Here is a 23,909-nt window from a genome sequence, read left to right as displayed (position 1 = left end):
GCGCTCCGCCACCCGCCTCCCCTCGAGGCTCCTGGAACCCAGGGTGACGCGGGTGGCAGGCCTGGCTTTAAAAAGTTCCCGGTCGGGCTCCGCCTCGCCGGCAGCCGGCTCCACCCTAAGTCTAAATCCCAGGCGGCCACTGGCTCCTCCCAGCTCTGTGAACTACAAGTCCCGCCGTCCCTCGCGCGCGCTCTCCCGCCTCGCCCGTGTCCCCCACAGGCGTCGACCGTGAGTCGGCCAAGAGTGCCTCCCATTGGTCTCTCGGCCCTGTCAGTCACCTGGGCGTATTGAGGGGCGGGTCTGAGGTGGAGATCCGGATCCGGAGCGGCTGAAAGGCGGAAGTGGAGGCCGGAGCCTGGGACACCGCCGGGGGGTAGAGGAGCGGAGCCCGTCCGAGTCCCGGCCCCAAGTAACGCCGCCGCCCCGGAGACGCCGTGAGTGTGCCTGTCCTGGGACCTAATGTCTCGCTCGCGTTGAAGCCTCTTCGGGGCAGCACTTCCTCCCGCCCAGCGCCGGCTTAGGGGGATACTGACCCCTCCCCCGACCCGTAGCCCCCTCTTAAGGGGCTCCCCAGGCGTCGGGCCAAAGTGGGGGCCCTTCTTTCCTTCCCTTACCTGCCTCTTATGAGCCTTGGGAAACCCCCAGGGCTCTCCTCTGGCCTGTCCAATCCAGTTGTGGGAGGGAGAGACCCCAAATTCTGCTCCCTCTGCTCCCAGAACTGGAGGAATCTTTCCTAGGTATGAAGGAGCTTGTCTTCCTTCTCTATAGAGGTGGCGAGGAGTGCTGTCTGTCGCCGTTTTCCTCCCCCCCCCGCCCCCCCCACCGTCCCACAAAAACAATTGTCTCCTCCAGCCCTAGAGAAATTTTATCTCGATTTCCTGGGGGGGCAGAGGGGTCCTGGGTGAGAGCCTTCCACACGCACAGGCTCCCACAGCTCCTCACTTCCTCTCTTTCCTCAAGCCAGGGAGCCAGCCAGGATCTCAGCAGAATTTAAAGTCTGGGCCACTTTTTAGGAATGAGCTGTCTTCTCCTTGTCTTGCCCCCTCCACCCCCAACCCTGTCCTCTAGTTATGTTCTCTAGTTGTGTTCTCTGGAGTGTATCTCTCTTCCTGCCTCTGAAAAATTTAGCTGAGGTTTGCTTAATCCTAGCTACAGATCACAGATCAGGGTGGATCTGTCCATTCATTATCTTCTCTCTCCCCTCCTCTCCCCCTCCCCCTTGCTCCAGGCTCAGCCCTGTCCTCCCAGAGCACGTGAGTGGTTTTCAAGCTGCTTCAGAGGGACTGCTCCTCCTGGGACTGCTGTCTGCTGGTCTTTAGGGAGTAGGGGAAAGACCAAAAATGAGGAGTGTGGAATTGAAGGGTCCTGGCCTGTCTCTTTCCCACTCTCAAACACACACACACACACAGACACACACACACACACCTCCTTGATCAACAGGTCTGTGTCACTTCTGCCTAGTCTCAGGGCCTCTCCAATCCCTTCTGGGCTTGGACAAATTGTAGATTACAGAGGAGTAAATTGAGACCACAGTGGCACCTCTGGGTTCTTAATGTGCTAACTTTTGTAGCCCAAGGAATTCCCATGCATGCCAGAAAGTACTGATTCCCCCACCTCCCCCGCAGCCTTTCCAAGAGGCAGCCTGTACTGACATCTGATCCTTGTCTGTTGCTTGGGACTTAGGTGTGTGAAATGGCTGTTGTCTCAGACCAGGCTCGCAGGTTTTGTTATGTGGCCAAAGTACAGGCCAGAGACTGTTCCTTAATGAGAGTAGCCTGACTCTTTGAGGCCGTGGCTGACCCTTGCTATCTACAGGCAAGGGAGGGAGGAAAGACCATGCAGTCTTTGGGAATTTCTGTAGCTCTTCAGTGTTCTGGGCCATCTTTACTGCCCTTACAGGTGCTAACCATTTTTTGTCTTGGGACCTTTTTGACTTCTTCTGGACAGTCACCAGTGTCTCACACCTACAAACTTTTGAGCTAGACCTGGGATACATTCATTTCATTTTTTATTGGACAACAGGAAAGCCTACCTTAATTAGGGCCAGTGGTTGGATCACAAGCTCTCTATCTGTGTGGTCTTCTTTGGAGGGTCGTTGGAGACTTCTTTGGCCAGCCACGTTTCTCTAATCTGGTCATCCTGTGCCTCTGAGGCGCAGGGCCAGAGAGGCCTGCCTGCTCATTGGCCGTTGGTCTCTAACCAAACTTACCTCCTTGGTAGTGAGCTGTGGTTTCTGGAACTCTTTGGGAGTCCCAGGATGAGGCTGCCAGCCTTCTGAGGGGACCTTCTTTGTCTGGACATGCTCTCCCAGCTAGGATTCTGAAACAGGTTTTTTTTTGAAGGAGAAGCTCTCCCTTTCAGGGAGACGTGGAAGGCATCAGTGCCCCGGGTAGTTAGGCAGCCACTTCTGGCATCCAGGGATTGTAGAGTTCCAAGCAGTGATCTGACGTTGCTTGGCAGAAAGAGGGAGGGCTCTGTGTGACACAGAAGCCTCTCCTCTCTTGCTTCTTCCAACTAGCTGTCCTTTCCTGCCTTCATACAATAGAGAGGTGGTAACAACTGATTTTTATTTTATTTTTATTATTATTATTTTAAGATTTTATTTGTTTATTTGACAGAGAGAGACACAGCGAGAGAGGGAACACAAGCAGGGGGAGTGGGGGAGGGAGAAGCAGGCTCCCTGCGGAGCAGGGAGCCCGATGTGGGGCTCAGTCCCAGGACCCCGGGATCATGACCTGAGCTGAAGGCAGACGCCTAATGACTGACCCACCCAGGCGCACCAATTTTATTATTATTTTAAAAAATTTTGTTTACTTGAGAGAAAGAGCAAGCGAGAGAGCATGAGCAGGGGGCAGGGAGGGGCAGAGGGAGAAGCTGACTCCCTGCTGAGTGGGGAGCCTGATGCGGGGTGATCCCAGGACCCAGGGATCATGACCTGAGCTGAAGGCAGACGCTCAACTGAGTGAGCCACCTAGGCATCCCAACAACAGATTTTTAGAAATCATTTTAAAGTTGCAGTTTTTGGGGTGTCTGTATGGCTCAGTAGGTTAAGCGTCTGCCTTCGGCTCAGGTCATGATCCCAGGGTCCTGGGATCGAGCCCCACATCGGGCTCCCTGCTCTGTGGAGAGCCTGCTTCTCCCTCTCCCTCTGCCTGCCACTGTGCCTACTTGTGCTCTCTCTCTGTCTCTCTGTCAAATAAATAAATAAAATCTTTAAGAAAAAAATAAAGTTGCAGTTTTTTCACACATGTTTCTCACAGGAAACAAAGTTCACACCTATTCCTCACAGAGTCCTGGGAGATAGTGGGATTTGTATCTCCGTTTTAAAGATGATGCTGGGGCGCCTGAGTGGCTCAGAGGGCGCCTGAGTGGCTCAGTCATTGGGTGTCTGCCTTCGGCTCGGGTCATGATCCCGGGGTCCTGGGATCGAGCCCTGCATCGGGCTCCCTGCTCTGCGGGAAGCCTGCTTTTCCCTCTCACAGTCCCCTTCCTTGTGTTCCCTCTCAAGCTGTGTCTCTCTCTGTCAAATAAATAAAATCTTAAAAAAAAAAAAAATAAAGATGATGCTGAAGGAATTTAAGTAGCTAGCCTTAGATCATCCAGTTAGAAAGTGGTAGAGCCGGGGCTTGGGATTTGGGATTCGATGTGCCTCATCTTCCCGAAGAGTGAGCCCTCCTTGGGTCTGTTTAAGGAATGAGCATGTAGGATGAGCAAGCAGAGGCCCCAGGCAGACCCTTAAGCATCCCTGTCATTGATGCCCCTCCTCTGCTTCCATTTTCTTCCCCACCCTCCTGTCCTCCTGGATCCCCATCTCCTCTGCCTCTGGGGACCATGGCAGTTATGAGTCCCAGGTCAGTACTCTTCAGGGCCTGACAGTTTGCTGACATCTGTACCATTAATTCTTGGAACCTGAAAGTCCTGATGGCTAGAAAATGAAAGTAAAAGTGAGTGGGCTCAGGGGTCTCTCTGGACAGGGTTATGGGTAATGGGAGCCAGCAGAGGCGGCTTCTGCTGCCCGCCCCCCCCCCCCCCAATTCCCCTTGGTGCTGCCGCTGCTTGCAGGTGGGAAGACTGTGGCTCTCCACCAGGAGCTCCTTTCACTAGAATTTACATGGAAACAGCGAGATCATAAATTTAACCCCATGAAGCAAGTACTTCTTAGAGAGAGCCTTCTTCCTCTGACCCTTGCCCAGTAAACAGGTGGTATGGTAGGGGGGAAAGTGCAAGAGCTTTAGAGTCAGCCAGAGCTGAGTTGTCATCTGGACTCCCCCATTTACCAGTCACAGGGCCTTGGACTTGTTCCGTGACCTTGTTGAGCCTCTGTTTCTTCCAGTAGAATGGGGATACAAAGTATTTTGCAGAATTGGAAACAGAGGGTAAAGGAGCTAGTCCAGGTCCTGGCAGAGGATAGATAGACACAAATAGCAATTTTGTGGATTGGTGGGGTTTTAAAGGCATATTATAATTCATCATATGTACAGATTCAGCATCTGTACCAGGTGTTGCTGTGATGCCTTGTGCTTTGCTTGATGGTTTCACATGTTGTCTCATCTCATAGATATTGATCAAAATTGCTGTGGGTTGTCTTCCCATTTTACAGAAGAGAATGCTCAAGCCTTGGCTGTGCTTCTCCCACTGGGCTTCTCCCACCCTGCTGGGGTCATGTGCTGTGGAGTCTTCTAGGCGCTTCCGTCTTCATCTTAAACATTTTTGCATTAAAACAGTTCTGGATCTATTACAGATTAGAATGCAAAGTTTGCCTGAATCTAAGCTAAAACAAGAAACTCAAAGAGAATATTTTGGTTGTGGCAGGCTGCTTGGCGTTCAATTCCCAGATTCCTAGGGTTTTGCGTTTCCTCTCCCCTTGTTGGGGCTATTTAAGAAGCACTGCTTTCAGGTAGGATTTATAAACTGGGATGGCACCAAGGTCGGGGGCTTTCAGGAGCCATGGCAGAGGAGAATTGGTATATCTCTTAAGGGACTCCTCCGAATGAATAGCCTGGTATTTTAAGAGAGTAGTTTTCAGATTATATATCCACATCTCCTGTATATAGGAACAATAAACAAGTAAAAGCGCACCTCTTTGAGCTTTGCTGTGTGCCAGGTACTCTCCTCAGCCCTTCCATGTACTGACTCCTTAATCCTTAGGACAACCCCAGGAGGGCGGTACTGTGTTTCATCCCCTTGTTAAGGTGGGGAACTCGGCAGTCAGGAGTCAGAATCTAGTCTGTGCTGGGATCCCAATGCAGCACAGCCCCTCTCCCCCCATCTCTGGGCTCTGTGCTCTTCCCTTTGCCTGGAGGGCTCTTCTTCCCCTCCCCTGCCTGGGAGCCGCATCTCCAGACTTTGCTTTCCAAGCACAGGTGGAAAGTCACTTCCTCTGTGAAGCCTTCCCTTCCCCCAAGGGCTGAGGGCTTCTCTCCTCTCTGCACTTTCCTCTTAGCACCCCTTGTCTAGTGCATGAGCCCTGTAGGGGCGCAGATCATGTCCTGTTTTATCTGTGCATCCAGTCCTCGCGTGGTCTCCAGCATGGATGCCCCCTCCTGCGGTTGTTAAAGGAAGGGGCAGACATTCCTAGGTGCCCTTGATGCCCATGGCTGGTTCATGTCCTTGAACACAAACTTTCTGAGCTACACAGCGTAGACCTGGTGAACCCGGGAGTCACTCGCATCCATCTGACCCCAAAGCCTGGGCTGTATCTTTGGCCCGTCCTCTAGCAAGTTGCTCACAGACCAAACAGGTGAATGGGATGAATGTTACAGTGCAGATGACACAGGGGTGGGGATGGGTCACAAACTGAATTTCCAGAGGGGAGCGATCTCCCAATCTCAGTCTTTCCAGTGAAGGGTTTCGTCGGGAAAGGGAGGCATGGCTTTGGCCATCCACAGTTCCGTGGGCCACCTTCTACAGCACGTGTATCTGGTAGCTAGGCTTCTGCAGCGTCTTGTGGTAGGGCGGCACTGACGCCAGGCTAGGACTTAGCAGGGATCACCGGGAGTGACTTTAACTCTGGTCCAGGGGTGCTGCTTTGCGTATCTGCATAGGCTCATTCTTGAGACCGTGGCACCAGCAGCTGTGTGCACTGGCAGTGGTGAGAGCAGCCTTGCTCGTGGAACCTCCTGGCGTGGCCTTTCAACTCCCAGGCCCCGGGCCTGTGGAATGCGGTTCTGGGGACTGTTGGTGCGGCTCCTGCTGCCCCTCTTCCCGCACGCCCCCAGGGCAGCTCCGTGTAGAGTTAACCTGTCTTAGGACCGTGAGTTTATGGTCACTGGAGTCCTTGAATTTCATTTTGTCACAAGATGAGCCACTGCCTTTTTTTTTAAAGATTTTATTTATTTGAGAGAGAACGAGAGAGAGAGCACAAGCAGGGGGAGTGGGAGAGGGAGAGGGGGAAGCAGGCTTCCCGCTGAGCAAGGAGCCTGACGTGGGGCTCGATCCCAGGACCCTGGGATCATGACCTGAGCTGAAGGCAGACGCTTAACGACTGAGCCACCCAGGCGCCCCAGGATTTTTTTTTTAATAAACTTTATTTCAGGATGGTTTTAGAACAAATGCACCCCGTAGTACAGTTTTCTCACCTGCCCACTGTCCACCATTATTAACATCTTATGTTAATGCTGTACATTGGTCACAATGAATGAATCAGTTTGGATACATGATTATTAATGAAAGGTCCATACCTCATTCAGATTTCCTTACCTTTTTCTGTTCTAAGATCCCATCCAGATGCCACACTGCATTTAGTTGTGCATCCTTAAGGCTCCTCTCAGCTGAGACAGTTTCTTAGACTTTCCTTGTTTTTAATTAGCTTGGCCGTTTTGAGGAATACTGTTCAGGTATTTTTTAGTGTGTTTTTTTCAGTCGGGATTTGTCAAATGTTTTTCTCATGATGACACTGGGGTTAAGAGTTTTGGGGAGGCAGACCACACAGGTGAAGCACTGCTGTCATCACGTATCAAGGGCACATACAATTAACATGACTTATCACTGTTGTCAGCCTCGGTCACCTGGCTGAAATGATGTGGGTCAGGTTTCCCCGCCGTGAAGTCACTGTCTCCCCTCCCCTTTCTGTACTGTCCTCTTGGGAAGGAAGTCATTCTGTGTAGCGCACACTTGAGTGGGGAATGGCGCCCCTCTCCCTGAGGGCAGTGTATCTGCATGAATTATTTGGAATTCTTGTATAGGAGAGATCTGTCTGTTGTCCCTCATTTCTTTCTTTCTTCATTTATTTATAATGGTGTGGGCTCATGGATATTTATTTTCACCTTCAGTTTATAATCCAATACTACTTTGTTGTATTGCTCAGATTGTTCCAGGCCTGCTCACTGGGAGCGCAGTCAGCACCCTTGGGGCCACCCCCATTTCATTTTGTGAGCACTTCTCCACTTCTTGGCACTGCAAGATGTTCCAGGCTCACTTTGCCTATCTCCTGCCCCAGTCCTAGAATCGGCTGTCTCTCCAAGACCACATTGTCTTCTTAGTAACCATTTCCGCTAAGTATGTTGATATGGAGCTGTGTGTATGGGTTCAAGCTGTGTCTCCTCTTGGTGGCTAGTCACCGAAGACACCAGAGTTAGACAAGGTGGAGATGCCCCCCCAGGGAGATGTGGGTGTGTGAGAATCCTGGCAGTTGACCCCAGTAGCAGGGCCATTGCTTCTTGACTCACCCATTCATACTTCTCGTAACCCTGCCTGATGCTTTGACTGATCCAGCGATTGGACTGATCCAAAAATGGTTAGATGTGGTGTTTACTCTGGAGTTTACTATCCAGTAGGGAAGATTAGATATATCATCATCCCGTATTTCAGGTGCTAAGTTCTCCAGTCCAACTTTCCAGGGCTCTGGGTCTTATAAGAGAGTCCATGTGGTCCGGGCCAGCGTTCTTCTGCTGCCGTTCAAAAACAGACCTCCCCTTCAGGAGGGTTTGTGGCTCTAGGCAGGCCCAGGGCAGGCTGTCACTTTGAGCTGTGATCCTGAATCATTGAATAGCTTAAATCCTTCTGTTGTACTGTCAGCCCTCTGAAGACATGTAACTTGAGCCCTTCTGGAAACACTAACTTGGGATCTTAACAGGAGTTGGTTTACAAGCCTCTAGTCATTCTATTCATAGCTGCATGTGTGTCCCCTTCAGGTGGCTCTGTCAGAGCATCCTGGGCGTGGGGGAGGCCGTGGGTGGCCTTCCTCACCTTGGCTGCTCTCCTAGTCATCATTGCTCTCTGAGCTGCTCAGAGGCTGTGGTGATTAATGACGCCAATTTCCAAACCTCTAGCATTTCCAGCCTGGTTCTTTAAAAGGAACTCTGGTTTCTTTGTCAGCTGTCCTGGTCCTGTCCCCTCCCCCTCTCCACAACTGAACTACTTCTTCCCTTTCCTGAAAGAGGCTTTGAAATGGAAGGAAGGGTATTTGGGTTTTAAGATGCTTTCTCTTGTGGGGCTTTTTCTTTCTTTCTTTCTTTCTTTTTTTAAGGGGTTATGGTTTACCTGGTTGAGGGTTCAACTCTGCTGATTTTTCTGGATCGTGGTGGTCTCCTCTCCATTCTTATGGCTTTGGAAGCCAGTCTCCAGATAATACAAGGTTATGGTTATTGATAGGACACAGGACATCAAGGGTAAGCTGGTCCTTTTTCTAGGACACTGTTGAGAGTTGTTGTCTTAGTCTGTTCCGGCTGCCATACCAAAATGCCACAGACTGGATGGCTTCTAAGCAAGGAAATTTCTCTCTCACAGTTCTGGAGGCAGGGAGTCCAGGATCAGGGTGGCAGCCGGCGTGGTCAAGTTCTGGTGAAGGCCGCCTTCCGGGCTAGCTTGTTGCTGTGTCCTCACGTGGCGGGAGGGGTGAGGGAGCTCTCTGGAGCCTCGTTTAAAAGGGCACTAATCCCGATCATGAGTGTGCTGCCCTCGAAGCCTAATCACCTCCCAAAGGCCCCACCTCCAGATAATATCACATTGGGATTAGGATTTCAACATAAGAATTTGGGCGGGGGACGACACAAACATTCAGACCCTAGCAGTTGTCCTGTTCAGCGTTCTCTCCAAATGAGGGGCATTGAAGAGTGGGGTCCAGGGATACTGCAAGTAGAGGAATGTGTGACTAGTGGATGAACATACTGATTGAGGATCCGCTTCCTTCGTAGGGACTTCCAGGGCCAGGGGCTTCTCTGCCCCAGCAGCTTTACCGAGTGCTTGCTCAGAGCGAGGCCCTCCACTGAGAGTCTTTCCCGTAGCCTCTTCCCAGCAGCCCTGAGAGATGGGCGCACTAGTCTCTCCATTTCACGTGTAAGGAAGTGGGGGCCGTGACACAGCACCAGGTCACCCTAGTACATGGTGGCTGTGGGAGTGGAACTGGAGTCGTCTGACTCTGGCACTTGTGCTCTTAGCCCCTGTGCAAAAGGAACCTAGTAGGTCCTGTCTGGGGTAGTGAGGAGGCTCCTCGGCTGGGCTGCGGCTCTATGAGTGGGGGTGAGCAGTCTGGCAGGTGGATGTGGATTTAAGCCTTCAGCTGCCCCATCCCTTGCCAGACCCAACCAGGCCTGTGTTGCAGGCTCCATTCACCACATTTATGAGCACCTACTGTGCGCCAGGCACAATGTTAAGTGCTGTTAAAACAAAGGAAACCCAGGGACGCCTGGGTGGCTCAGTCGGTTAAGTGTCTGCCTTCGGCTCAGGTTATGATCCTGGGGTCCTGGGATCGAGCCCCACATCGGGCTCCTTGCTTAGTGGGGAGCCTGCTTCTCCCTCTGCCTGCCGCTCCCCCTGCTTGTGCTCGCTGTCTCTGACAAATAAATAAAATCTTAAACACACAAAAAAACAAAGGAAACCCTTAGTGCAGCCTTTGAGAATTTTGTTGTGAGATTCTTCTCTTCTGCAACAGTGCCCTTAATTTCTCTACCTTTTCACTCCTAATCCTCAAGCCCCCAAGTTATCCAACCTCGTGCCACCCATAACAGCCTTATGATAATTTGGGGCCGTGGACGTATTAGTGTGATTCATTCACTGAAACTCGTTTAGACCCATTCATTGCCTAGTTTCTTCACCTGCCACTATTTCTGCATTTTGTTCAGCAAAGATTAAGAAAGAAAAAGTCAGTCTAAAACATTGTGCTTTGGTCTCCGGGCTCCTGAGAGCAGCCCTGGTCCCTCAGATCTGACAGTGAGAACTTGAACCTTGTTTCTCGTTCTCTGAGCAGCCTCTGATCACAGTGTAGGTGGTGTCGTAAGCCAGAGGAATTGGGTTTGCTGGTGTCTGATACTTGATTCTCTTTTCCCCGTTCACCTCTCAAACACAGTCTCTGCTCTCTGCTCTCTGTTTAGGAGCTGAGGGCAGTGAATTAAATTGGCTTTCTTTTGTTTTCGGTTTTTTTGTAAAGACAGGAAGCGTTTGTGAGGGGTGTCAGTTGCACTTGTTGGTACGAGTAGCCGGGTGAACAGGTGTTGCCGATGACCCTGACATTCACAGAGGTTCTTGGTGTCTTTCTGGGCCTGGGCAGCAGCCGAAGTAACAGCTGTCCCAGCTGGTGCTGCTGGCCCCTGCAGAGACCCTCCCAAGCCAGAGGGGAAGATGGGCCCTGCATTGCTGAGATTCCAGTTAGAACCATCCTAAGCAAACAGTATAGTAACTGCAGGAGCAGAATCAACCAACACAGGGTAGTTGTGAGGCTTGTGGGTCAGCAGGGACCCCATGCCTGTCCTCACTGGCTTTCACATTACCCGTGCTCCACCCTGGGGCTACGGCAGGTGTGGGTGGCTCTGGGGAAGCCCCTGTGCCTTGGCTGGCTCTCTTCTCATCATCTCACCTGGCACTGGCAGGTGAAGAGCTGGGTGGTGGGGTGTGAGCTGCCCCTCAGCCTCAGGCCTGTCCCCACCTTGCCTTGTAGCTAGGTGTGGATTTGTGCTGCAGAAGGTGCCGGACTTCACATCGAGCTCTTGCTTGGGGCTTCTTACATAGCTGCCCTGGTTGGGGCTGGGGAATCTGCCACAGCCTTGCTGACTGGGCTGTGCTGAGTTGGAGACTGGGCCCTCTTAGGGAGAAGAGTCTCTTAGGAATGTCATTGTGAGTGCCTGGGGCCCCTGGTGCCTCTTAGAATCAGGAGGCAGGACGAGCCTTGTCTGGTTGCAGCCGCAGGCAGTCCCCTGTGTGTCTGGCCTTCCTCACTAATCTGCCACCCAAACGGTGGCCAGCAGGACCCGGGAATGAGGATCTCAGAGCTGCCCATTGACTCCTGGGGCCCTTCTGTGGACAGTACAGGCAGCCCACACTGACCAAGCTGTGTCAGCAGATACGTGTTGTAAACCCCCCACCCCAATCCCACCAGCAGTCTTCCTCCCTGTGGGCGCAGGAAGAGAGGGAGCAGGGCCTGGAGGTTTCCATCCTCCGCCTGAAAGTTAGCGCTTGCTGAGTTGGCTTCTGTCAACCTCTCGGGGACTGTCTGTTATGGAGAGCTGAGAAAGCAGAGCAAAGCTCAGGGAAGGCTTTCTTGCTGGGCCAGGGCTCCGGGAAGCTGGGAATCTGTCCCTCAAGGGTGGCTTCTGCCTAACTCAGCTTGGCATCTTTCTGCCCAGGGGAAAGGGCTCTAGAGCCCCAGGTTCTGCCTGGATGGTGGGGAGGACCACTTGTTCATGTGCATCTAGGGCTTAAGCGTCCTGGAGCCCCCACACCCTGGCCCCTTCTGCAGGTATTAGAGCAGTTAGTGGCCTCAGCTGGCACTCCTGTGGACTCCGCCAGGGCCCCGCTGTGGTGGGGGAGTCCAGGCAGCCAGCCCCAGAGGGGTGTTCTCGTTGAAAGGGGAGTAAGATGAAACTGATCAGGTTAAGGGAGTTGGGCAGGCTGGGGCAGATTCAAGGGCCTGTTGCAGTGAGAGGGGAGCCAGCTCACTCAGAGCCCCTCTCTGGGGTGTTTTACCTACCTCCCCCCTGGAAAGGGAGTCCTCTTACTGTGACCATGGAAACGCAGCACCCCCTTCCCCTCCTGCTGCCAGTGCTCCTAATCCTGAAGCCCCTACTTATCGGTGGGATGGGGAGCCCCGGCCCTGGCCCAACACACCCCATCAGCGTTCTCCCCAGATCTCAACCTGGGCTTTTAAGCTTCTGGCTTCCAGGGCCAAGATTCCTCTGTTACATTCCAGGTGGGACACAAGTCCTCTGTGTTGCAATCCCATAGTCCTGGTTACACAGGAAAATGCTCCTCCCTTTGATTCCATCCCCTGACCTGCATCCCTAAACCCCTTGTCCTCGGCGCACACACTGTGGACTGGTTGGAGAGTGCAGAGCACCACTGTTGTAACCCTTCTTCTCACTGAAAAGACATAAACGTCACCTTCTCTTTTTGTTATGAACTTTGAAACAACTTTAAAATTCTTCAGCCCACAGTTAAGTACAAATACATTCTTAGTATGTGTGTAGCAGTCCTATTTGTATTGAATTCTATTTGCTTGCGCCTTGTTAGGTGGGTACCTTTGTTCTGTCTCGGCCTCCTTTTTTTTTTTTTTTTCAATTTTTTTTTATTTATTTAAGTAATCTTCACACCTAACGTGAGGCTCGAACTCATGACCCTGAGATCAAGAGTCGCGTGCTCCTCTGACTGAGCCAGCCGGGTGCTCTCTCTTGGCCCTCTTCGAATTCAGGCATCATCTTTTTTATCATCTTTATTATTCTGAATTTTGCTATACTATAGAGGAGGCAGAAGGTATCTTACATACAGGAGAGCTAGATTGGTTTCATGTCATTTGTAAGCTTTAATTTCTCACTGTTGTATGCAAAATTCTATACCAGAAACATTCCTTACCTTTTTATTGACCTGTAACCTACATGTTACCAGCTTTACACATCTCAGCTGGCTAGCTTGATGGATTTTTACATTTGTGTACATATGTGCGTCTACCTCCCAAATCAAGATAGTAGAATTTTTCCGTCTAGCAATATTTTTTTTCAGTTTGATACAAACTCCATTTTCCATTGTTATAGCCATAATGCTATGAAAGCCTACATAGAAGGTGGCAGCCCCTCTTATTTGTAGCGGCTGTAATAACACCGTTAATATTCTTGGGTTTTCTATCAGTGATGGGGGAGCTCTGCTAGAATTATGAGTCCTGGGCTTGGGCTCTGCCACCACCTGGCTGTGACCCTGGGCAGGCCACCTCACCTCACCTTCATCTCCTCTGTAATTGGAAAGAGGAGGATTAGGTCTTCCAGGACTTTGTGCTTTGACAACCAGTGAGTCAAAACTAGTTAGGCCCTTAGTAGTATAATAAACCTGTCATTTGTCGGAGCCTCACCTCCAGCCTCATACTGTGTTGTACGCACTATGTATTGTTTCATTTAACCTTTACAGCAACCCTATGCGATCAGTATTAAACAATAGCATTTTATAGATAAGAGACTGAAGCTGACAGCAGTCGCTTGTCTGACTTGGCCAAGGTCACTTGGCTAATAAACAGTGGAGCCAGGCTTTAACTGAATTCAGTTCAGTCTCCCACGTCCTAACCTGCCACTTGTGCCGGGGAAGGATGAGTGGGTATCTCATGTGGCTCCTGGCTTGTGTTGCTTCAGACTTTTCTTCCCTCTGGCTCTGCCACCAGCCAGAGGCCCGGGTAGTCCTGCTGTGAGTCTGCCCTCTGGTCCTCTGTGCTGGTAGTGGTGATTTTCCCCCTGGGGAAGAGCTGTGTTCCTGAGCCTACAGGTAAATCATCTCCTCCCCAGCTTATTTGAGCTTTTTAAGGTCTTCTACTTTCACCTTTGAACCTAATTACCTCTGCTCCTGTGCCCCACGTTTGGTTCTCTTTAAGCTAACATATTGCTTCTGCTCTCATCTTTTCTTGCCCAGCTCTTGTGATGGTAAATATTCAGGAATGCTTTCATCTAGAGTAAAGTAGAGCTGAAGAGTCACTGGCCAGAACTACCTTTAGGGGGCCCTGGGCGGGGTGGGGTCACTTGGTTCTCAGTCCTTCCCCCTCCCCTCCAAGGGCTAACCTTGAGTGAGCCCTTCTCAGCCTCTGGTCAACAGAGTCTGATTGGTTTCCCTAATCAGCTCACTATCCAGGCTGTGCCAGGCCTATCAGCTAGAGGAAGTCTCTGAAGCAAACAGGAAACACGAGAGACACCCATCAGCTGGAATTGCTCACCCTTTTACCAGGAAGGACAAAAAGTATGAAGTGGGTGACTTCATGGTTAGAGAAGAGACATTTCTAGTGGAGGCTTGGGCGAGGAGCAATGGTCCAGCGGCGGCTGGTGTCTTGAAGGCCTCAGTAGTTGAGTGAAGCCAGGAACCAGCCCCCACCCCCAATCTGAGCCACCTCTGTTGTTCATGGCGCTGATCTGGGGGTGCCTTACTGTCTCTCGCATTCCTGCCTCCTTCCTGTATCAGCTGTAGCTTGCGTGCTTGAATTGGCTGCTTAGAATCCCTGGGGGAACTTATTTTAAATCATTTTCTGGACTCCACCTCTAGAGATTTTAATTCAGTTGGCCGGGGTTATTTTTCTAAACACCCTGGGTGATTCTGATAAAGTTTGGTACCCACTTACCCATAGTGTCCCGAGTAGAGAAAAACCAGAGTAAGGAAGGAGCAGCGTTTTGCTCTTTCTCTCTCTGCTGCCCTCAGCCCCAGAGCTGGCTGGTATATGTTTAGGAGCGCAGGTCCCTTCTGCCCTTACATGTGCATTGTTGGGGAAAGTGTAGGGCACCCCCCAGTCCTTGCAATCGCTCCCATTTCCTGTGAAGTTAATGAGGTTGGGGATGGTGCTTATCCTCCATGGCCTCTGAACAAACCAAGGTTGAGATTTGGAGGGTGAGGGGACCAGGTCATGTCAAGGAGAGTCTTTTGTCATGGGTCTGAAGCTCTACCCATTTTAGCAGCTTCATGAAAATATCCGGGAGGAAATCCATCCTACTTGTGTGTTTTCCCTGGTGTTGGAGAAACTGGTTTAAAAACTAAAATCTTTCGCTCATTCTGTCTCTTGTAAGAAACTCTGACTACAACTTTGGCCCTTTTTTTTTTTTTTTTTAATCATTTTATTTTTTTTTTAAAGATTTTTATTTATATGCCAAAGAGTGAGAGAGCACGAGCAGGAGAGCAGCAGAGGGAGAGGGAGAAGCAGGCTCCCCGCTGAGCAGGGAGCCCGATGCAGGACTTGATCCCAGAACCCTGGGATCATGACCTGAGCCGAAGGCAGACGCTTCACCGACTGAGCCACCCAGGCGCCTGGTTTTGTCTGAAAGAAGACTTTTATTATGGCATTCGTGGTTATAATGCCATCACCTGACTACCCGTGGACAATTCTTGCCATTGGTTCAGAAGATTCCCCACAGTGAGACTCCCTCCCCCAGCTGGCAGGCCAGCTCAGTGCATGAATTTACCTTTGCTGCCTACGGGGGTGCATCCTCAGCTTCCCGGTCTTGGGAGCGGAGGGCATAAAGCTTCCTGGGGTTCTGGGTGTGGCCTTCGCCTGTCTTAAACGCCCCCTTGTCTTCGTGTGCCCTTTGGGGCAAAATCAGCTTCCTCCGTGCTTTGTTGTCTGGGAAGGTTCAATACCTTTGTTCACATGACTGCCAAGGGGGCCAGGAAAACCACGAGGCAACGCAGGCCATAGAAAGTACCATGTGTGTCTGCTCAGGTGTCTCCGGAAGTCAGGACCCGCGTCTAGGCAGAATGTGTCACCAGCCAGTGTGTGCCAGGCAGAGCACCTACAGCACTTTAAAAAAAAAAAAATACAGGGGCGTATGGGTGGCTCAGTCGGTTAAGCATCTGACTCTTGATTCCACCCCAGGTCATGATCTCAGGGTCGTGAGATCAAGCCCTGTGTCGGGGCTCCCCACTCAGCGGGGAGTCTGCTTCTCTCCCTCTGCCCCTCCCCCTGCTTGCTCTTTCTCTCTTTCTAAAATAAAGAAAGAAAAAATCTTTAAAAAGATTAAAAAAAAAAAAAATACAGAGACTAGGCCCTCCTCCAAACTTTCATCGGAACCTCCAGGGGCTGGCTGCACAGGTGATTTTGATGAGCAGACAAGGTCAGGAACCACTGGATAAGAGTTATTTGTCCCTCCTTCTGGCTTGTTAACAGTACCAGGTTCTGTCTGGGAAGGCTTGGAAACCCACTGATTGGATAGGGACAAGACTTTGATGTTACCTCTGTGTTTCTTGACTTGTGGGTGCTGGTTACTCCCCACCGCAGTAGCTCAGCCCCAGCCGCTTTGGTTTTGTTGGAATCAGGGACTTCATCTTCTCTCCCCATTCCTATATACCTCCTCCTGTAGTGCCCCAGCCACACTCTGCCTCCCAGCCACGATGATTTGTCACGTGGATTTGTGGTAATAACCAACTCGTAATTCCATTGTGGTTTCCCTCTGCTGCTGTCGCCCTGCCTGGCCCTGGGCGGCTCCTCCCACTGTTGGAAGTGCTCGGGGCCTGCAAGCTCCCTGTGACTGTCAGCTGGAGCCCCACTTTGCAGGCCAGCAAAGCTGCTGCCACAAAAAGGGGGTCTCACTCACCAGCAACCAGAAACCAAAGACGGGGGGGCGTTGTCTCCAGCATTCTTCCCACGGCAGGGAGATGGGCAGGGAGATAAAGGAGCTTGCAGGCTACCTGCGTCCAGCTCTGTCACCTATATGTTGGATGGCCTTGAGCAAGGCATGTAACACCTGAGCGTCAGGCTCTTTATCCGAAAAAAAAAATGGGAGATTGTTTTAAAGCTTAAGGGAGATAATGGTTGTGCAATCACTCAGTAAATGCTAGCTATCTCTGGAAATGATTTCCTTGGTGAGCACTCTGAATTCCCAGTATGTAAGTAGGCCTTGTGAGGCAGGCTCTCAAAGAAGCCAAAAGCACTTGGGCCGCCTGGGTGGCTCAGTCGGTTAAAGGGGCCGGATCTTGATTTTGGCTGAGGTCATGATCTCCGTGTCCTGGGATCCAGCCGGCACTGTGCTCTGTGCTCAGCGGGGAGTCTGCTTGAGGATTCTCTCTCTCCCTCTGCCCCTCCCCCCATGTGTGTGGGCACACGCTTGTTCACTCGCGCTCTCTCTCTCAAATAAATAAATCTTAAAAAAAAAAAAGAAAAGAAAAAGCCAAAAGCACAGACCCTGCCTCAAAGGGCCATAGAGTCGTGCAAAGATCAGTGACTGGGGTGAAAAGAGACGCCGTAAACTGTGAAATATGGTAGAACTAGCATTTCTTGTCCCTCATCGAGATCCCCCCCAATAGTGCCTTCCTGTATTGTTGGGGAAGAAGTGGCTCCCATTTCAAACCTCTTTTCCTTTGGCGCAGTCCAGAAAGGAAACTGTTGTTCCTGGCTAGTGAATCATTCTTCCTGAAGCTCACTTTTTAAATGAGTTGCCAGGAGGACAGAGATGTGAAAAAGGATTTCAGATTGAACAAAGCAAGCCCTTTGCTGTCAGCTTCTTGCGTGAGCACAGCCCATGGCTTCCCACAGATCTATCCTTCTCTGCATTCACGCCCCCGTCCTCTGACTGCGGGGGAATGCACCCCTAGCTCAGGGGGCAGGTCAGGGCTGGACTTGGGATCTGGTTCTAAAGACTTCTCCTGCATTGACTCCATTATGCCAAGGGCAGTTGAATCAAAACTTTTTCTTTCCAGCTTGGGTTCAGATGCTGTACAGATGCTCAGGATCAAATACCTCCTCTCAGCACTCATCTGTAAAACATTGTGTATATGTTCTAGTATTTTTTTAGTATAAGTCTTCTAGAGGCTTCTGAAGATAGGCTCCTCATCCTTCTTTGCACCTCCAAAACTATCGCTAACAGTGACTAAGCTTTCACCAGCTGCTGGGGGTGCAGGTCTCAGTGTACCTTGTTTGTCTCTGCCCTCCCGTACCTCCCCAGCTCTTTCCCTGCGTCACCCTCCGCCTCTGCCAGTAGAGAATGGAACTGAGGTCTCTGTTCATAAGGGAAATTTGGCAGCCGTTCTGACTGCCGGCGGAGCTCTCTGGCTTTGGTGTGTGTTTGGTTTTGTGTGTGTTTTGTGTTTTAATGTGTATGAGACTCCTGGCCCATCACAAATGAGAGAACTGAGGGAAGAGGTTCAGGATGGAGGAGTGAAATGAGGCTCTGATCCCGGTGCACAGTCCAGCCTCAGACTGAGAAAGTTGGTCGGTCCTTCTAGAGATGGCAGGACAAAATGGCTATCTTGATAGCAACTTGCACTGGCCAGGCCCTGGTCCCTGAGTGCCCACAAGGTTGACCAAGCACCTTGTCTGAGGATGAGCTTTTTTTTTTTTTTTTAAAGATTTTATTTATTTATTTGAGAGAGTGAGAATGAGAGAGAGAGAGAGCATATGAGAGGGAGGAGGGTCAGAGGGAGAAGCAGACTCCCTGCTGAGCAGGAAGCCCCATGCGGGACTCGATCCCGGGACTCCAGGATCATGACCTGAGCTGAAGGCAGTCGCTTAACCAACTGAGCCACCCAGGCGCCCTGAGGATGAGCTTTCTAATGGGACTCCCCGTGCCCTGGTCAGCCTCACCACCCGCTCTGGCTTTGCACAGAGGTGGGCTGTGATCTTAGCTACCGGACCACAAGTTCATTGTTTGTTCACCTAGATCCTAGCGTCTTCCCGGGTGGTTTTTTGGGACCCCAAGGAGACTGTTAACTGTCACCAGGCTGCCATATGCTCGTCCTCCCTGTGTGTGTTTAATTTGTATGCACACGTACATATTTGGGATTGGGAAGTCAGTATGTTTGCTCAGAACCATGAGCCTAAAGTTGGGAGACCACTTTCACTGCTCAGATGATTGTAGAGCAAATACATATGTAGTACATCCTAGCTAGGGCCCTTCTGCTAACTTCTGGGGCCGGGGGGCCGGGAGTTGGCTGGAGGGGAGGTAGTCAGCTCCCTTGGGGAGCGCAGAGGGAAAGACCTGTGATGGAAGAAGGCCTCACTGTGCGAGCATCTCTGGCCTGAGCAGTACTGCTAATCTCTCTTGCAGTTGGAGGTCCCCTCCTCACTCAGCGCCTCTTCACACAGCGCCGGCCCCTGCCCCACGCTCACTGGTACCACTACAGCAGGACGGGCCATGGCGGGTCGGGGAGGTGCAGCACGACCCAACGGACCAGCTGCTGGGAACAAGATCTGTCAGTTTAAGCTGGTCCTGCTGGGGGAGTCTGCGGTGGGCAAATCTAGCCTCGTCCTCCGCTTCGTCAAGGGACAGTTCCATGAGTACCAGGAGAGCACAATTGGAGGTGAGTGGGCACAGGGGAGTGGGGGTGGCCTCAGGAATGCCAAAGAAATGCCTTGGCCTTGAGGAGAAGGGAGCCGCCTGCCCAGAGAGAATAAACAAGCCGGGGGCGCCAGCACCTCTTCCTCAGCTGGGCCCTGGAACTGAATCCAGCAGCCGATCTCCCTGCCAGAGTCCCAGCAATCATCCGTTAAAAGTTAGCTCGTGGTCAAAAACTGGCTGCTTCTCCTAATTATGCCACTGGATTATTGTGTGGTCTTGGCTAAGACTTCTCCACTGACCTGGCCTCTGGGAGGGGAGAGGCTGGGTCTGGATCTCTGAGGGTCCTTCTTACTGTGCCAGGCAGTGCATCTGTCCTGGCCTCTCCTACTTTCCAGAATGGGGAAATGGCCTGGTGAGTGGACCAGCGTTTCTGAAGTTGACCTTTAGCTTTGAGGTCAGAGCACGTCGTTGATTTCCCAGTAGTCAGCATTTAGCATGAAACGGTCTGGACTCAGTCCCCTGTCTCAGTGGCCAGGACAAACCTTGAGGGGCCAGGGCCGACCTTGGGCTTGAGTCATCCTTTCTCTACCCTCTTGGTAGGAGGTTTCCAGGCAGCTGGAAGCTAAATGGGCCGTGTCAGCAGTCTTCTGCTGCCTCCTCAGCACTCAAGTCAGGAGCCGGAGAGAGGGAAGTGAGGCAGCTCCCAGGCCCCTCATGGAGGTGGGGGGAGGGCAGATAAGGAGAGCGGGCTTCCACACAGGGCTCTCTGGGATCCTCTCTTGGGTCCTGCGGCAAAGGGGACTCCCACCTGCCTCTCCCAGCTCTGGGACTCCTCCTCTGAGCATATGCACAAGCGCCACAGGGCTCCTTGTCTCCTCAGGCCAAAGATAGGGTGTGTGTGTGTGTGTGTGTTCCCTGAAGGTCGAACCACAGGGTGGCCAATCAGGAATGGGTCAAGGTCAAAACTGGGGTTGGTAGCTAGCCAGCATGCCTGGAGGTGGCAGGGGCAGCTGGGAAGCCAGCCACCCAGCCTCCGCCTGGCAGTAGAACAGCGTGTACTTTCAGGCGTCCCCAGTGTAGCTAAGTGTGTGACAGTGTCCTCAGGAAACCGAAGGCCAGTAACACCCCTGGGCTGGAGCAAACTGAGGGACTGTAGAGGTTTCCAGCTGGACTGTTCTCTGTGAGAGGAGGGAGGAGGGGGAGGAGGAGGAGGAGGAGTGGGTGGGTGGGCCCACCCTTCTGTGCTTGGAGTCAGCTTTCCCCTGGGTTTTGCCACTCCTGCCCCTTGCCACATGCCTCCTCAGAGGCTGCTGCCGAAATGGCTCACGGGCAGGCTGACTTCCCGCTGCCCTTGCCTGGTGTGGGTCTGTAAAGCCTGTGTGGCCCCCTGCCCCCTCGACCCATGACAGAAACAAACAAGCTCCGCCTGCCCTGCTCGGACCTGGTTTGGCTGCTGGGCTGGGGGCTTCTCTGGGCCCATCTCAGCAGAGGGCCTCTAAACGCCAGAGCTCAGACAGAGTACTAGAGGTATGTGGGGTGGCTTCTGGAGCTCCTTCCTGCCTGTAATCCTGCCTTCCCTCTTCCAGCGGCCTTCCTCACGCAGACGGTCTGTTTGGACGACACAACAGTCAAATTTGAGATCTGGGACACAGCTGGACAGGAGCGGTATCACAGCCTGGCCCCCATGTACTATCGGGGGGCCCAGGCTGCCATCGTGGTCTATGACATCACCAACACAGTAAAGATTTCCCCTTACTTCTCGACACTTTGTTCCTGGATGGGGTGTGGGCAGATTTCCTCTGTCGTTTGGGGGTGTCTCACCAGAGTCTTCAGGGCCGTGACCTCTTAGACACCTTGGCTCTGCCAGTTCGAGCTTCTCTAGTGAGTGGCCCTGGGCAGAATGCCTCCTCTGTCTCTTTGACCTTCTGGCCTTGTCTCCCCAGGATACATTTGCACGGGCCAAGAACTGGGTGAAGGAGCTACAGAGGCAGGCCAGCCCCAACATCGTCATCGCGCTTGCAGGGAACAAGGCGGACCTGGCCAGCAAGAGAGCCGTGGAATTCCAGGTAGGGGGATGGACAGGACTTGGCAGGGCGGAGTAAGCCAGCTCCACTCGCAGCTCAGCCTAGCCTGCTCTGGGGGCTTTGTGATGGGCCAGGCTGGGAGGTGGCCTGGGAGCTTTGATCTGCTGTCCCCTCCTGACTTGAGCGAGGGCCTAAAGCAATTGTCTGCCTCCTTGTTCTTGTCGGTTGGTGACGTGTGTATGCATAAGGATCGCTGAAGCTGCTGCTTATTTTTTGTGTAAACTCACTTTTTAATGAAACATACTGAAAAAGAATTACTTTTTTCCACATAATACATGCACAAATAAAATTTACACAGTACAAGAAGGTATATAGAACGAAATGTAAATCCCTAACCCAGAAACTCAATCTCCCTTCCCCCAAATTCATCAGTTTATTTTTCTAGAAATGTGCACATATGTATGAATCCCCCCTTTTTTTTTTTTAAGATTTTATTTATTTATCTGAGATTGGGAGAGAGAGGGAGGAGGAGGGGAGAGAGCTGGGTGGGGGAGGAACAGAGGAATGAGTACACTGCCCACTGAGCAGGGAGCCCAATGTTGGGCTCGATCCTAGGACCCTGGGATCATGACCTGAGCCGAAGGCAGATGCTTAACCGACTGAGCCACGCAGCTGCCCCTGAATCCCTTTCTTTACATAGATCGGAGTGTGCTCTATATATTGTGCATTTTTTTTTACCAAGCCCTAACCGATGGACTTCTAGGTTGGTTGTAGCATCGAAAGACTAGAAAGAGCACTACAGTCAACATCCACATACTTTTGTGTTTTTTCTATATGTGCGAGTGCATTTGTAGGATAACTTTCTAGAAGTATTTCCTAGCTTAGTGATTTTGAAGAGCAAGAAGGCAGAATGGACCTAGGGAAACCTGAGTGAAACATCTGCCAATGTTTGTGAGCTGAAAGGTGCTGTACATGAAGTGGGGGCCTTGGGGTTATGGTGCAGGTGTCTGCGGTGGGGGGCACCCAGGGCAGGAGAGCCCTCGGCCTGAAAACCCCTGCATTGTCTCTGTTGTGTATAAAGCGACTGTGATGAGGGGAGATTTTTATCCTGGGCCCTGGCCCCTGCCAACTGTCATCATTTCCCTCCTACTCACTTTCTCACCTCCATCCAAATCAGGAAGCACAAGCCTATGCAGACGACAACAGTTTGCTGTTCATGGAGACATCAGCAAAGACTGCAATGAACGTGAATGAAATTTTCATGGCAATAGGTGAGTTGCTCGCCTCCTCTCCCCTGACCTGGGTCCTGTCACTTGCCTGCTGTCTGTAGTATGTAGTAGGTCTGTAGGATCTCTTTATCTGATTCCCAGATGTAGATAGTTCACCCCAGAAGTTTCTAAAGCCTGGGGCCAAAGTCTCTACATTTTACTTTCTGACCCTTCGGCTTATCACCCATCCTACATGACCCTCCCCCTAACCTAATACTTAGGATTTTTAGGCCCATCTGGCTCTGTAGTGAGTCATCCTGCCCAGATTCAAATCCTTGTTTTATTACTTAACTCTGTGGTTCTGGGCAGGTTATTTAACCTCTCTTTGCCTCAGTTTCCTGAATCACTCAGAATGCACGTGGCACATAGAAGCAGAGCCCTCAATGGGTTATCGCACATGGGGTGGTAAAAAGGCCAGCTTCCACTCAAGTGGACTTGGAAGAGCATTGGGGTACCCCCACAAACACATTTTTCCCCTCCTCTTCCAAACAGCTAAGAAGCTTCCCAAGAACGAGCCCCAGAATGCAGCTGGTGCTCCGAGCCGGAGCCGAGGCGTGGACCTCCAGGAGAACAGCCCAGCCAGCCGGAGCCAGTGCTGCAGCAACTGAGCCCCCCCTGCCTGCCCGCGGCCCCCGCCTCCTCCGCCTGACCGACCCGACTGGAATCCACTCTAACCAATCGCACTTAACGACTCGGGCTACCACTGGGGGGGGTGGGGGCAGGGGGAGGGGTCCGCCATGATTTCTCCATAGAATTTTGATCATAGGCCGGAGTGAGTTATTCCACCTGCACCTTTCTGTACAAATACTAATTCAATTTTAAGTCTTAAGTCACTTTTTTAATATATATGATCTTCTGCTCTTCCCACTTCCAGCCCTTTCTACTGCTCTCCCACTCTTCCTTTGCCGGTAGTAGCCACGTGCCCCTGTTCCCCCCTACCCTTGTATGTGGGGAGGCGGGGGTTGGAGCAGTTACCCTTCTTTCCCTCTTGCTGATTAGCAGACTCAGCAAGAGCATCCATATCCTTACCATGTTTGGAGTGGGCTTGGTTCTGGGTGGTGGGGCAGGCCCTAGGGGTGAGGGAAGGGAGAGAGAGCTCTTCCCTCAGCTGGCTGTCATCAGGCTGCAGCCCCCACTCACCCCCTGACTCACAGCTGGGAGAGAAACCACAGCATTACCACAGCATTATTGTGACAGCCACCAACCCATTGCCCACAACCTGCCCCCCCCCCCCCGTCACCCTGACCTCTGGCTCTGAGCCCTGTTCTGACCAAATCACGATGATGAGTATTTGGGGATGGGTGGGTAAGGGGGGGGGGACTGGGAGGGGATGGAACCAACTTTTTCTGTATTTTGTATTGTATGTTTTCTTCAACATGTAACCAATCAGTATCTTGTCAATATAGTCAGCCGATCGATCGACCTTCCGCTTGTCTTCCTTGTCTTTCTCTGGCAGAGTTTAT

At 51.7% G+C, this 23,909-nt stretch overlaps 1 protein-coding gene across 1 annotated transcript; it reads left to right on the top strand.

The window, feature by feature from the left end:
- Positions 1–299: 299 nt before the first annotated feature.
- RAB5C (RAB5C, member RAS oncogene family) lies at positions 300–23,886 on the top strand. Its single transcript, XM_032396495.1, has 6 exons — positions 300–434; positions 18,924–19,176; positions 20,741–20,892; positions 21,098–21,220; positions 22,356–22,449; positions 22,939–23,886. Exons 2-6 carry the CDS (start codon positions 19,011–19,013, stop codon positions 23,052–23,054), a joined length of 651 nt encoding a protein of 216 aa, XP_032252386.1. The 5' UTR covers positions 300–434; positions 18,924–19,010; the 3' UTR covers positions 23,055–23,886.
- Positions 23,887–23,909: the final 23 nt, after the last annotated feature.

The sequence above is a fragment of the Phoca vitulina genome, unplaced genomic scaffold, assembly GCF_004348235.1.
Source record: "Phoca vitulina isolate PV1807 unplaced genomic scaffold, GSC_HSeal_1.0 scaffold92, whole genome shotgun sequence".
Classification (NCBI taxonomy): domain Eukaryota; kingdom Metazoa; phylum Chordata; class Mammalia; order Carnivora; family Phocidae; genus Phoca; species Phoca vitulina.
Note: the sequence above shows the minus strand (reverse complement) of the source record. Positions and strands in the feature narration are given on the sequence as shown.